General features: G+C 41.6%; 1 protein-coding gene across 1 annotated transcript; it reads left to right on the top strand.

The window, feature by feature from the left end:
• The first annotated feature begins 3,771 nt into the window (after positions 1–3,771).
• On the top strand, positions 3,772–14,321 carry rgmb (repulsive guidance molecule BMP co-receptor b). Its single transcript, XM_058071118.2, has 3 exons — positions 3,772–4,279; positions 9,092–9,621; positions 13,393–14,321. Exons 1-3 carry the CDS (start codon positions 4,162–4,164, stop codon positions 14,131–14,133), a joined length of 1,389 nt encoding a protein of 462 aa, XP_057927101.2. The 5' UTR covers positions 3,772–4,161; the 3' UTR covers positions 14,134–14,321.
• The last annotated feature ends 18 nt before the right edge of the window (positions 14,322–14,339 follow it).

The raw sequence follows: 14,339 nt of genomic DNA, 5'->3' as shown, positions 1-14,339 counted from the left end.
TGTCAATCATGACAATTATTGGACGACCATTACCCCTTTTCAGTTTGTATTGTACTAAACGAATCACTGTCACTGTACAGTTGTACCTTGGTTTTCGTTATTCATTTGTTCGAAAAGGGGACCATTTTTACTATAGGAAAAAATTCAAGAATATTAACAAATAGTATATTTTCCAGACAACAATTATAGAGTCACATTCAGAAAACAAGATGAACTTGAGGAATGGATGGAACTTTTTGTTGCTGTGGACTTCCTGTACAGCATGGCAAGATTGAATGCAAAAGTGTAACTTTTTTGTAGCCCCATGGTGGGTTATTTAACAGTGGCACAAACATTTTTTTTATCATGCAACTGAAAAAGGTATACTTACCTACTTGCTCTGACAAGAAAATACATAACATGTATAGATTGCTGTGTACAATTCATTCTTCTTTAATTGTGGACTTATTGTCACTTTAGACATATTGTACTGAGCAGCCGGGACAAAGAGGTGGGCACTGCTTACGAAGGTTGAAATAAATCCAATTTCTGTTATAATAACTTTTTCCCCATACTGCCATTACCTGTATGCTTCTATGAAAAAATAAAACATGAAAATGCCAAAAAGACACATGTGGAGTTAATCCTCAAGCTGGTCACTGAGCTCAAGTCTCACATGATGTCATGCCTGTTGACACAATTTAGAGGTGTGTTTTTTTCTGAAAATGTTGGTCATGCACTAACATTGAGGTGTGAGGTTCCATCATGTATTGTAACACAAAGGGTTAACATAACAAGAAAAAGATCTACATACTGTAGAGTCTTGTATTCTCCTTTGGTGAGGAGGACAGCCCCTCATTTGTAGAAAATGGAAAGTATCACAGTTCAGCTATCAAAAATCTATATATTTGGATGGATGAGCCTTTGTCCAAAGTGTGGAGATTATTTGCTGTCAATACACTAAAATAATAAAACTTAAAAACAATGTGTGCCTAATGGTACAACACTGAGTCCTAGTAAGTATCCTCTTCCATGAAAGTTAGAGTAATTAAGTATTGTTGAAGGTCCAAACTAAACAAATCATAAATATAGAAGTGGGTGCTCAACGGGAAGAGTGCGTACACTTCAATTATTATTCTTTTTTTTACTTTTTGGGTGTGTTTTATGGCATTATTCCACACAAAATGTAAAATTGGATACAATTGTTTTATCTGATAATTATCTCTGCTCAGCATCATTTATTCTGGATTATCTGGACAACATGATTTGGCTTGTCTGACTCGGCTCATTCACTTCTTTATTGTATTGTGTTGAACTGAACTCCTCTGACCAAATACTTTAACACCTGTGTGTGTGTTTGGGGGTTGGGGGTTACCTTAGCCACACAACCACACAGATGTACAGAACACCATTTGTTGAATGATGGCTTGTTTGTGGTTGTGGTGAGGTGAAGAGGAGTGCTGAGAGGTACAAGTGGAGAGTGGAGGCAGAGGTGTGGAGGTGAAGACAAGCTGGACATTCATAAACAGACAGCCTTTGTGCTCAGTGGCCTTTATGTGTGCGATTGCATAGCAAGCGATGCGGTGTGTGAATGTTAAAGTCAGATGTTCTCCATCAAGTACTGTCTATCGTAAGATTTTCTATAGTGTGCTTTAGTGTGCCAATCTATTTAATAAATTAGCATGGAAAATAGAATGAATAGTGGCCTGGGAGTATACGTTGTGGAAGAAAAACATTGTGTTTTTCCTCAACATGTGGCTATATGATAATTCTACACAAGTATTTATTCAGGCTTTACCTCTGTCACTTGCCTGTATGAACAAATACACGATAAATGTGTACACTAACCGCTGTCGTTGTCTGACATTATATCCGCAATCCACACACATATGCATGGTGCCTTCCTCAGGCAGGAAGCAAACATAATTTAGTTTAGCTGGCCACATATTGTCGAATCCTCATGACTGTTGTGTTGATTTTACTTACACAACCATGAGTGTGTAGGAGATAAGTTGTGTGGTTGACAACCCAAATCCCTCTCCTGTGTGTGTGTGTGTGCATAGTTGCGTCATGTTAGGGCAAAACTACCTTGTTGTGACACACTGCATAAACTATAAACCACTGACATGCTCTATTTGCTGACATACACTCCCATGGATTCATATATACAGCGTGTGCACACATACACAAACAGGCCAAGCCAGGGCAAGTCTCATTAAAGACACTAGAAGAGAGAGAGAGAGAGCAAGAGAGTAAAGCCATGCACACCTCCAAGACAGAATATAAAGTAAGCAATCACTGTTTACAAACTAGCCCAGCAAATAAAACATACCTCAGATTATTGATGCTTTGCTTTGAGACTTGTCCAGCAACTATGTATATGAAAAAGTTCCATTTCAAACTGGCAGTGAACTCCACTGTCAAGTAATTCATTTACAATCCACTGCACAGATTTCCGAATGCATTCTCTACACTTATTACATAAAGTCGGAACAAAGAAGCAGCTTTCAAGAGACCCTGGAGGTGTGCAAATTTCTGGGGCACAGCTTCTAAAATAAAGTTGGGTGAATGTAAAACATTTCACCTGGAAACTTGGTGTATGTGTCTGCACATTGACAATAAATATGATATATATTTTTTTTATTTGGTCAGATGAATAGTGAAAGTGGCAGAGTAACTCATTCATTCATTCATTTTCTACCGCTTTTCCTCACCAGGGTCGCGGGGGTGCTGGAGCCTATCCCAGCTGTCTTCGGGCGAGAGGCGGGGTACACCCTGGATTGGTCACCAGCCAATCACAGGGCACATATAGACAAACAACCATTCACACTCACTTTCATACCTATGGACAATTTGGAGTCGCCAATTAACCTAGCATGTTTTTGGAATGTGGGAGGAAACCGGAGTACCTGGAGAAAACCCACACATGCACAGGGAGAACATGCAAACTCCACACAGAGATGCCCGAGGGTGGAATTGAACCCTGGTCTCCTAGCTGTGAGGTCTGCGCGCTAACTCGACCGCCATACCGCCTTGGCAGAGTAACTGACTTTTTTTATTTAAAGGGGACCTATCATGCTTGTTTTTTTCGACCCTTTGTATAGAGCAGCTACACACAATAACCCCCACAGAAAACGTTTTAGATTTTCTAGAATCTGCACCTATTCCAGCTATATTTTCTTTGATTTGTGCTTCCTGCCAAAAACGGTCTGTTTAATTTATTCCACCTGTGGCCGCCTCTGGGCATGCCCACTCCGCTGTGATTGGTCACATGGCCAAAGTGCTAGGGACCATAGAAGGAAATCTGCCCCTCTGTGACATCACAAAGGGGCAGTTTTACCACGCCTTTTGAAACCCAGCATTTTGAGCCATCCCAAACTACTTACAGGGCTCACTTCCAAATGCCCAAACCTCATGCAAATTTCCCCACTGAGGGACGAATAAAGGCATATAATATGTATATGTAAATGTAATGTATGTGTATATGTAAATCAGAGTATGTTTAATTTCTGTTCAGATGCCTGACACTTGAAAATGTAGTTCCCATGAAACAATTAAAAAATGATTTTAAAAAGGTGTTTGGTCGTGAATATTTCCAGTAGAAAATTAAATTCATTTCTTTTGTGTGACTATGTTTTTTTTCAAAAATGGAACATAAATGTTTATAAAGGTCAAACATCTCTGTGTGTGTGCGCGTGTGTAGTCATTGTGGGCGTGTTTTTGCTAGCAGGGCTTACTTGAACTCTATTGATTTGTTGGAGGAGGAGGAGGAGGAGGAGGAGGAGGAGAAAGTGAAAGGGGAGGAGTGGAAGAGAAATCACGCTTGGCTCGGAGAGAGGGGCAAAAGAGATTAGCGTGTTTGGGTCTACAAAGTAGCATAGATCGTGGAAAGCTGAGAGAGAGAGGGGGGGTTCTATTGGTAGAGGTTGTGCATTGAAATCACGTGTGGGAGTGCAAGTGTGGACGAGGAAAATGTGAAAGTGTAGCGGAAGTGTACTTTCTCCTCTTTGGCTTCCCCTATGCACCCCCGCCCAACATTCCGTGGAGTGGTTTAATGCTCCTTCTCACCCTTGGAGGAAAACAAGGAGGAAGACGGAAAAGTAGTTCAAAGGCGTGGATACCACTCGTCCTCGCCTTTTGGACCTTTGTCCTCTCCCCCTTCCTGGCCCTGCATGGACGGGGATGGGGAGAGACGGATGCTGTTGCAGCGGGGCTGAGCGCCTCGCCTCCCTGTCTCTGGCGCGCCGCTTCCGGCCACTGCTGCTGCTGATCATCGCTCTGACCTCCGCCGGTCGCATAGGTAAGCAAACCAGTTTTACTTATCACCATTAATATGTCACACCCCATAACCCACTCACATGCTCATGGAGAGTTTAAAGTGAGTAGTTTTTTTTGGTTATACAGTATTTCATTATTTGTGCCGAGCCGACGCCTGGCTGACATTGGCTGTGTGTGCAGCGGCAGTGCAGCAGTCCGAGCACGGATCGAGTTTCTCCTCCTCTCCTTCTCTCCTTCTCCTGTCTGCTCCTTAATGGCAAGCATGTACCATAGCTCTCCACATATTTTTATACAGCCAATTACAGCTGGTATCAATACTAATAAAATGCACATACGCACCTCCCTTCATAGTGGAAGTAAATCTTTGTTTTACTGTAGTACAAAGCAGCTCTACGGCTTTTAGCGATATAATTAAGTGACCTGGATCTATAAATAATACAAGTTAATGCCAGTTTATTGTGTTGAAAAGCATATCGAACACTTTTACTATCACAATACTAATAAATAACGTACTGTATGTATGCTTTCTTTATTGTCTTGCTTTAGTCAAGGCAAAAGCAATACATGGCATAATTATCTTTGGTAAGTGAATATTCATAACAGAAGTGAAAGAAACATTTATATATTGTTACTGCATGCACAAAATGCTATAACTAATAGCATGGTTGCAGCTTAATTTCAGAGATTAATGATAAACTGATAAAGCTCAGTTTATAGTGTTGAAAATAGATGTACTGTTATATTTATCAACACTAGCAAATAGAATATTCATCTAACTGAGGTTTTGATCAACAATGTATCATTTCAAATTTTATGATCCGTGTTAACGACACATTTCCTTAGTAGAAGTCGTTCTTTAAAACCAGCACAGGAGAAACACGTCCTTGTCTAAACAAAGACTTGAGTGTGAAGGATGTGTGTGCACCGGAAGCTGAAGGTTAATAAGGTGTTTTAAGTGTGTTACCATAAAATACAACATAGCACAGACAACTTTTTTTCTCCTTTCGAACTGTTTTAGCACATGATATACATTTACAGTACCACATACTGTATCTGGTTTGTTTCACCCTGTGGAGCAAATGCATGTTTATTTGATCCATAAAGCAGGATGTGTCTTATGCAGCCTCTTGTGTTGTGTTATTGTGCGTGTCCAAGAGGTCGCCTGTTGTGGCGGCTGTCTGTGGAGCAGTTACACCTCCAGTAATTAGTTTAACACAGCCAAGGCGGCGGTGGGACAAAAGCTCCTCTGCACAAAGCTTGGTGGGAAAAAAGGGACCCACTTTCCATTAAAAAGAACCCTCTAGGCACCCCTACGCCTCACCTGGAAAGAATGTGTATCACTCATTTGCCAAACAGAGCATTGATTTGTATTAACTTGTACCATTCCTTTTCCTTCCTGAGAAGTATTTCACGCGGCCGCTGTGGTCTTAACAGTCGTCAGCACCATGCGTGTGTTTAAACAGGAAGGCAGGAATGTTGGAATCTTGTGTTCACACTCCTGACTGTCTAGTCCACGAGGGTGCATTGCTGTTGTAGGTTCCCGTTAAGTGTTGCAGCTTCTGCTCGGAGGGCTGTTTGTGTGATCTGAGCTCAGTGTAAGAGAGAGAGTGCACAACAAGGTGATCAATAAGCACTTTGGCTGCCAGATCATCCCTGTAGATCCCTCTTAGATCTCTGGAGATCAGAGAAGGTTGGAGGCTGGCAAATCGGGAGACAAAAGAAATCTCCAAACCAAGCCTGGGAGATCCAGACTATGGATCTTTTGACCTCAGTGTGTTTGTAGAGAAGCCATGTGTGGAATGGAGGGGGTGGACTACAGGCTGAAATTTTGCTGATGGGGGGAAATTATTTGAGGTGGGAACGAAATCAACAGCAGAGAGGCTATAGAGCAAAATAGATTTTAGAGCAAACACCAGAGAGAAATATGACTACTGTTTTATGTCTTTTCACCCCAGGGTATGAAGAACCACAGACTGCACATGTGGTGAATAGCCCTCATGCGCTTCTGTGTTCCTTAAGAGAGATATTTTCCCCATCTAGATGATATTTTCCATTATCCTCTATTTGAGTCACCTCAAACGGTTTATGATTATTTTTTAACTTTAGGTAATCCAATATAAGTTCAGTACAGTATGCAATAAAAAGCCATATACCAAAGACCAGAAAATATTTTGCGTTCTCCATTGTTACCCTTTGTTGTTTCGGTTACACTTTGTCACCCTAGTAGTGGCATTTATATATGTTATTATTAGTTAGTATCGGGCACAAACCCTTTGGGTACTTTTTTACAAACTATAACATTTCTCTACGGTCTTATATGCAATTTCTTTTTTGTTGAAAAGGTTTTAAAAAAGACACAAAGTGAACACATAATCCATTCATTACAACTACCAGCAAACAAAGCAAAGTAGATACACTGGGATGCTCTGATACATTTCCCTAGTCATGTCACATGTTTGCATGGCTACTAGTTGCTAGGCACAATTCATCGGGCTCCATCTCCCACCGTAGTCATATTGGCATACTGGCATGCAATGCTGTTTGAATGGCAACATGGGCCTCATGGTATGTTGATTTATGAAAATTAATATGGCAAATACATATTAGATCAAATTTTGGATAATCATCTTCAATCTATACTGTTGGAGAAGTTAGAGGTATCTTTTTTAGTGTGTGAGAGAGACATCATATTCCTTAATTCCTGTTAAGTTGTTTTTCCCACTCATTTGCAAGTGGGAACTCCCAACTTCAAGCCTATGCACTTTTCCTGTTTGGAAAGGTATTGCTTTGACACACAGCGATACCCAGTGGAAACACAAACAAGATCATGTACTGAACCGTTGTTATTAACCATAGAGCAACTTTGTATTTTCAAAATAGTACATTCATGCTATTTTTAACTCGGTTCCCATTGGCATTGATTGTATCATTACTTTTTACAGTGCCTTGTCTGTGTTGCTCCTAGTTATTGTTCCTTCTGAAAGGCAGTGAACCCATGTTGATTAGATATGAATCTATTTTATCACTGCCTGCTGCCAGTACTTATACTGTCTGTGGCTTGGTGTCAGTGTTTAATAGACAGTGTTTAATTGAGATTCTTGAGTAGGGTGTAGTAGTAGCATCATGGAGGGCATCTGTACCTGCACCCTGTTTCCTAAAACTCAGAGAGCACTGCTGCCCCCAAATGGTTGAAGGGACTGCTTCACGCCCCCCAATTCCAATATTCTTATAAAGAAGCGTTTGTGTGCATGTATGTGTGTGTTGCCAAATCTAATATTGTTAAGTTATGGTGTGACATTGAAGGGATTTGCGCATTTCAGCTGAAACCGTTTCTGATCAGGAGATCATACCACCATCCAGGGTTCAGAAGAATACACAACCAGCATTCTTTCTCCTGTGTGTGTGTGTGTGTGTGTGTGTGTCCGTGCAGCTGCCCATACGCTGCAGAGCCCTGGTCTAATCTAATAGAAACATGCTTTGACTGATGCATTGGATCTAAATTCTAATCACAGCCTTCCTCTCTCTGATGATCTATGTTACAAATGTTATGTTCCGAAATCAAGCAACAACAACAATACAGAATTTGTTGTTTGGGATGCAATGATATAACATAATCTAGTTGCATATGTATTTCTGTTGTGGCACTGTCATTCAAGTGCCAAGAAACACAAGATGAAGTCATAGATTAGAGTTGTAATGTGGTGGGGTGAAAGCGCCATCTCCCACACCACATACTTCCACACATAGAAAGGCTTTGTCATGAAGACCCACCAACTTTCCATCTGGCATCCCAAAAATCCATTAGGAGTAATATATATGTATTTAAACATTTAGCAGTGTAGATGCTTGATATTGACCTTCTTACCGATATCCGATATACCGATATCGGATACTATATGGCACTGATATAATAAAATAAAATAAAATAAAATAAAATAAAACACTGTGCAAAATAAGACAAATACCATAATGTGTAGTATGAGTTATAGAAAGTGCCAAAACTCCAAGTGTCTCCAAGTGTTTTTTCCCGAGGTATGATAATAGATTAGATGTATTGAAACAATGCTTCATGCCATGCGCCGCAAGACAGGTTGGACATTAGTTTTGTTAATTTTCAAATTTGTTTCTTGTTTTATCCTCTTATTTAGTTTTCTGTTTGTCTATATGTGCCCTGTGATTGGCTGGCGACCAGTCCAGGGTGCACGCCTCATATCGGTCGGACGATATTGTCGGACATCCCTATTTAGCACCTGATGTGAGACTGTTTTAAATAATCATAAAAATAATACATAATAACATAATGTAATTAAATTGAGAATTTACAAATTATTTACAAATATCTACAGAAATAATGTATAAATTTAATATGATGCATACTTGTAAAAGCCATATCTGTTCCATGCAATGTGGCGAGGATTTGTGGTAGCTTTGTATACTTCCTGATTATAGACACAGCCTTATCTTCTTCAGTCTTAAGCAGGCCTAACAATTCTTTATCTTTTCTTTCTGCCGCTCTCTGCTCTTTGGTTTATTACACTTGGGCTTTATTACACTCACAGAGCGGCCGGGCTGATTGATCCAAGTGTTCTAACCAGCCGGCGGGTGGCTCTTTTTCTTGTTTTATTGGATTGCAACCGGCTCGTAAGTTTTCGTGTTTAAGATCAAAGTCTACTTCAAACAGTTCTTTTAGTTGTATTCATTGCGGACATAAACTTTCCATTTCTGCTTTAAGCCAATCTACCAGCATTGTCAGACTTATGTGATTATCTTTTAGGAAGTTATTAGCACATGTATGTTTTTCCTAGTGGTGATATTCTTTTTTTCTGTCCTCTAGGTCAGTGTCAGGTGATCACTCCTCAGTGTCGCATTCAAAAGTGCACCACTGACTTTGTCTCCCTGACCTCACACCTCACACCAACCGTGGATGGCTTTCACGTTGAATTTTGCAAAGCTTTGCGTTCGTACTCGGCCTGCACGCAGAGGACAGCCAAGTCCTGCAGGGGCAATCTGGTCTTCCACTCGGCCGTGCTGGGCATCTCAGACCTCATGAGCCAGAGGAACTGCTCTAGAGACGGCCCGACATCCTCAACGCATCCTGAGGTCCACCATGAGCCATGCAACTACTACAGTCGCACACAGCACACACATACACACACCCATGCCCACTCACACAGCCACAATCACCCACGGCCTGGATTCCTGTTCTGCGGCCTGTTTGGGGACCCCCACTTAAGGACGTTCAAGGACAGCTTCCAGACCTGCAAGGTGGAGGGGGCGTGGCCTCTCATTGATAATGCCTATCTGTCGGTTCAGGTCACCAATGTTCCAGTGGTCACAGGCTCTAGTGCCACTGCAACCAACAAGGTAAGAGAAAAGTGATTTTCATTCATTATCATAATTCATCTTTAAACTTCCAAGAGAGTAAAAGAACCTCAGTCGACATTGTTTCCATGGTGGGTGATAATATGGTGCTGTAGTGTGCTGGAGCCCATCCCAGCTGTCTCCGGGCGGGGTACACCCTATATGTATATACATATATACGAACAACCATTCACACCACTCTCACATTAATACCTAAGGAGAATTGGAATTGCCAATGCACGCATGCACAGGGAGAACATGCAAACTCCAGCAAACTCGGGTCTCCGAGCTGTGTGCCTCCACGCTAACCACTCCTGCACTGTGCAGCCCTTCAAGGGTTACAACAAAGTGGAGTTACTTCTCAGTCATTTTGGAGAAAAAATTTAATATAGAGAGAATGTTGCATTTATAAAAATGACAAACCAGCATTTTCAGATTTTCACAGACGTTTCTGTGCAGATGGGATGCTGAAACGATAAAATACTTTGTTGTTTTGCCCTGAAACCTTTTCAGTGTAGACAGTGCACGCAGAGGTAGATAAAGTTGCTGCACACTGACCACTCATGATGCTGTACATCAAGTGCAACTTTAAAAACGGCATCAAGAGGTTTCTGACTTCCACAGCCGTTAATGACACTTTTTTTGTGGCATCAGCATTAGAGAACCAGACAGTAATTTGCTTTCATACACCAGGCCCTTGAAAACAATCAATCTATTTACTCATCTACATGGCATGACCTACGTAAATCTAATGACATTAAACACAAAACATTATTAAAATATAGCTATTTTAAGAGCAGTGCGCCAAAGTATGATTGGAAGTTACACGAGAATAATTTGGCACACCTCACCCTTAAATACAAAAGCTCGGCTTGTTGAGTCCTTGGATTGTAATCTGGAGGTGCTAAAATCACATCCAGAGGAACCAAACTACTTCAAATGGTACTGTAAAAAAACAACATTATATCAGATGGAAGTCACTGTAATTTAACCACTGCCATCTATCAACTTCTGTATTTAGGAGCGATTGTTGAATGAAGACGACAGTAAACTCACAAGTTTGATTTTGGATTGCAACGGCAAACCACTACGGCTTTAACAATGGCAGAATGATGTTGGGACAACCACACAGAACACAAACTCTAGTCTTGGTGTCAGATAAATAGAAGAGAACAGATGAGTAAATACAGACATTGTATTTAAATACACACTGTGCTCCTAGTAAAAACAAAAAAAAGTTGGTCTGGACCTCTGCATTGTGTTATTTTGATGCTCCTCCCAATTTTTTAGCACTAAAAACTGCAATTCTTGGTTGAATCTGAGCTAAATACGATATTTTGGGTACCAACGTCATGTTGTATGTCCTTCCTTCCCCTATTTTTGTGTGAGGGTATCTTTCTGTGTCTCGGTTGAGGCAATTTTGAAAAACCTAACGTGGTTAATAGCTCAACACGACCTCTAATAACATAAAATGAAATGTGTGAAAGGACCCCCTGTTTACTATGCTGTGTGTATTTGTGCATCGCCTTGCAATCAGCATGTGTGTGACGTCTGTAGACACTTATCCCTGTACAGCAACAAAGACACACAAACTTTGAAGCAACATAATGTGACAGTGTAGTCAATTCACAAGCGTCAGTGATTCAAACACCTACGCACCCACACAATACACACAAAGAAAAATAGTATACTGGTGGAGCGGTAGGTTTGACCTTGTGTCAGAGGTGGGGCAAGTTATTAGTCACAATTATTAGGAGCACATACGAGCACACACACTCAAACACACATTAAAAAGCCCCGCGGGCTTAATGGCCTGACAGGGCTCATGCCTCATTGCTGTCATGTGAACAAAGCCACCATTCACCGGAACTATGATGCTAGTGCGCTCGGTAATGCTCACACCACACCCTTGTACACACTGCTGCTTCCACTCACTACTGCAGTCTTGTGTGTGTGTGTGTTTTTTTTTATCTACGTGTCTGCGTGTGTGCATGCATGCCTGCGTGTTTGCTTAGCTGTGTCAAATTGCAACTTGTTAAAAACTAATTTTAGTAATTGCTCAAATGTTGCCTCCAGTGTCAATAATGTGTGTAATGGATGGATGGTAATATCGGGGCTGAGAGGGAGCGAGCTTTTAGCATATCTCTAAAATTAAACTTAGTGAAAGTCAAAGGAAAAATATGTTTAAAGTAGGGATTTTATGCTGCTGATACTGATAATCCATGAGTGAAATTGACCGATACTAATACCGATCACATACCTGTTTAAATGTACTTGTGAGAGCTACTTTTACAAAATGAAAATGGCCGAGAGCTACTCATTTTTGTAACATTTATTTTTATTACTTACTTCAAGCCAAACAAAGCCAATATGCTTGTTTAATAATAATAATAATAATAATACATTTTATTTGTATAGCGCTTTTCAAGATACTCAAAGACACTTTACAAAAGAATGAAGTTGAATGTTTACCAGAACACAAACAAAATAATAACTTATAGCACTCTCACAAAGACTTGAAGTCCCACACACAGCAGACATATGTTAAAGCAAGTATCGGCTGATGTCGATACCGTCCTATTTTCACTGATATCAGACGATACCGATGTGTAGCCGATTGATCGGAGCACTTCTAGTTTAAAGTGCTGATGACACCAAATTATGTTAATCATGTCAATCATGACTCTTATAGAGCAGCTACACACAATAATTAGCACAGAAAACTTTCTAGACCTTCCAGCATATGCACCTATTTCAGCTATATTTCCTTGGATTTGTGTTTCCCGCCAAAACGGTCTGTTTTAATATATTCCACCCATGGCCCGCCTCTGAGCACGCCCACTCTGCTGCGATTGGTCCCATGGCCAAAGTGCTTCCTAACTACAAAGGAACCCCACGTTCTAATATAGTGGATAGGAGTTATGAATGGAGTCTTTGGGGAGTTAATTGAAAAGTGTTTAGGAGCTACTGACAGCTCATGAGCCCTGACTTACCGTGTATGAACTCAGAGTGGACGCACTGCGTTTCCAAAATTAATATACCTTTCCTGGTGAGAGCATGCTGCTTCTGGCGCCAGCAACAGTTTGGCAGCTATTTCACGTTCATGTTCACATAAATAAGTCATAAGTCCTGTGTGAATAGCCGTTGACAGAGGAAAATATTTTTCTCTTGCTGGGAAATACCAAATACAATAACTTCTGCCTGAGCTTGTTTTGTAAATAGAGTTTCGGGGAAGGCAGAGAGCTTATTTAGCTTACATATAAGAAAATCAGCTCCTTTGTGACATCACAAAGGGGCAGTTTTACCACGCCTTCTAAAACGGAGCGTTTTGAGCCATCCCAAACTTCTTTAATGGCTCACTTCCAAATGCGCAAAACCTCATTACCAGAAACCTTGGCATCATTTAACACGAGTACAACATTAGAACTAAATTTATAGGTCAGAAAAGTGGAAAAAGTACAATAGGTCCCCTTTATGTTGTATATGTTAATTAATGGGCAGTGTTGAACCACAAAACAGCAGAATTTTGAAAACTGTGATTGAATGAAAATTCGAGCCGCAAAGAGTAAAGGGACGACTGTACTTGTAGGAAGTAATAGAATTGTCCAAAATGTCATGTTAAGATGAATGGTTAAGCTTGAAGGCGAACTAAGGGATCAATCCATGAATAGAATAAAAGGTGTATGTTTTGCGGTGGATGCAGTTCACTGTGTCATCATAAAACGTGTTTATTTCTCACGCATATTTTTGACATTGTTTCTATGACACCTATAGATTACAGTTATCTTCAAGCCGTTTGAGGGTTGCACAGAGCAGAGGGTGTACCAGGCCGTAACAGACAACATCCCCGCCGCCTTCGATGACGGCACAGTGAGCAGCGGAGACCCCATCCATATCTCCGCGGGGGCAGATGGCGCCACCGGGAAAGTGAGGGCCCTTTGGATCTCAGAGCGCAGCCCGGGCCATCACGTGGAGCTCCACGCGGGCTACATCGGGGTCACGGTGATCGTCCGACAACTGGGTCGCTACCTGACCCTGGCGGTACGGATCCCAGAGGAGATGGCTCAGGCCTACGATGCCACACAGGACTTGCAGCTGTGTCTGAACGGCTGCCCCAGAGGTGAGCGCATTGACCAGGGCGGCCACCTGCCCCTGTCTCCACCTTCAGTTGGCCTCCAGCTCCTGCATGGGCCCAGATACTCCTCCCAGGTACAGTTATCCCCCCACGGTGGGAGACACGTCTTCACGGTGGAGAGCGCTAAGGATCGTTGTCGGGAGCAGCTGGAGGTGCAGGATATTTACTTTCACTCCTGCGTGTTTGACCTCCTCACCACAGGGGACGCTAACTTTACAGTGGCAGCATACAGTGCCCAGAAGGACATGGAAAGTCTTCACCCCCACAGGGACAGGTGGAGGATCTATCCCAGAGGTTCTGCCACCTCTACCTTGCACCCCCATTGTCAACTTTTGCAACTCTTCACTTTGGTCCTGCTGTGTGCTCTCAGCTTTGTGTAAGAGTCTTTTTGCCTGCATTTAGTATACAGGATGTGCACTAGAGAGAGTTTTTGGTTGAGCACTGATGTTGAATACTGGTTCCTCTTTCAACAGGAAGTCAGACAGTTACTGGGATTCCAATAACAACACTTTCTTCATCTTTGGATCAGATGCCAATGACAATGACTTACGGTGAATGTTGCTGTGTAGGCGATAAATAAATGGGT

The sequence above is a fragment of the Doryrhamphus excisus genome, linkage group LG3, assembly GCF_037039965.1.
Source record: "Doryrhamphus excisus strain RoL-2023G ecotype Guam linkage group LG3, RoL_Dexc_Guam_v1.1, whole genome shotgun sequence".
Taxonomy (NCBI): Eukaryota; Metazoa; Chordata; class Actinopteri; order Syngnathiformes; family Syngnathidae; genus Doryrhamphus; species Doryrhamphus excisus.
The sequence above is the reverse complement of the archived record's forward strand: the minus strand, read 5'-3'. Positions and strand labels throughout refer to the sequence as shown.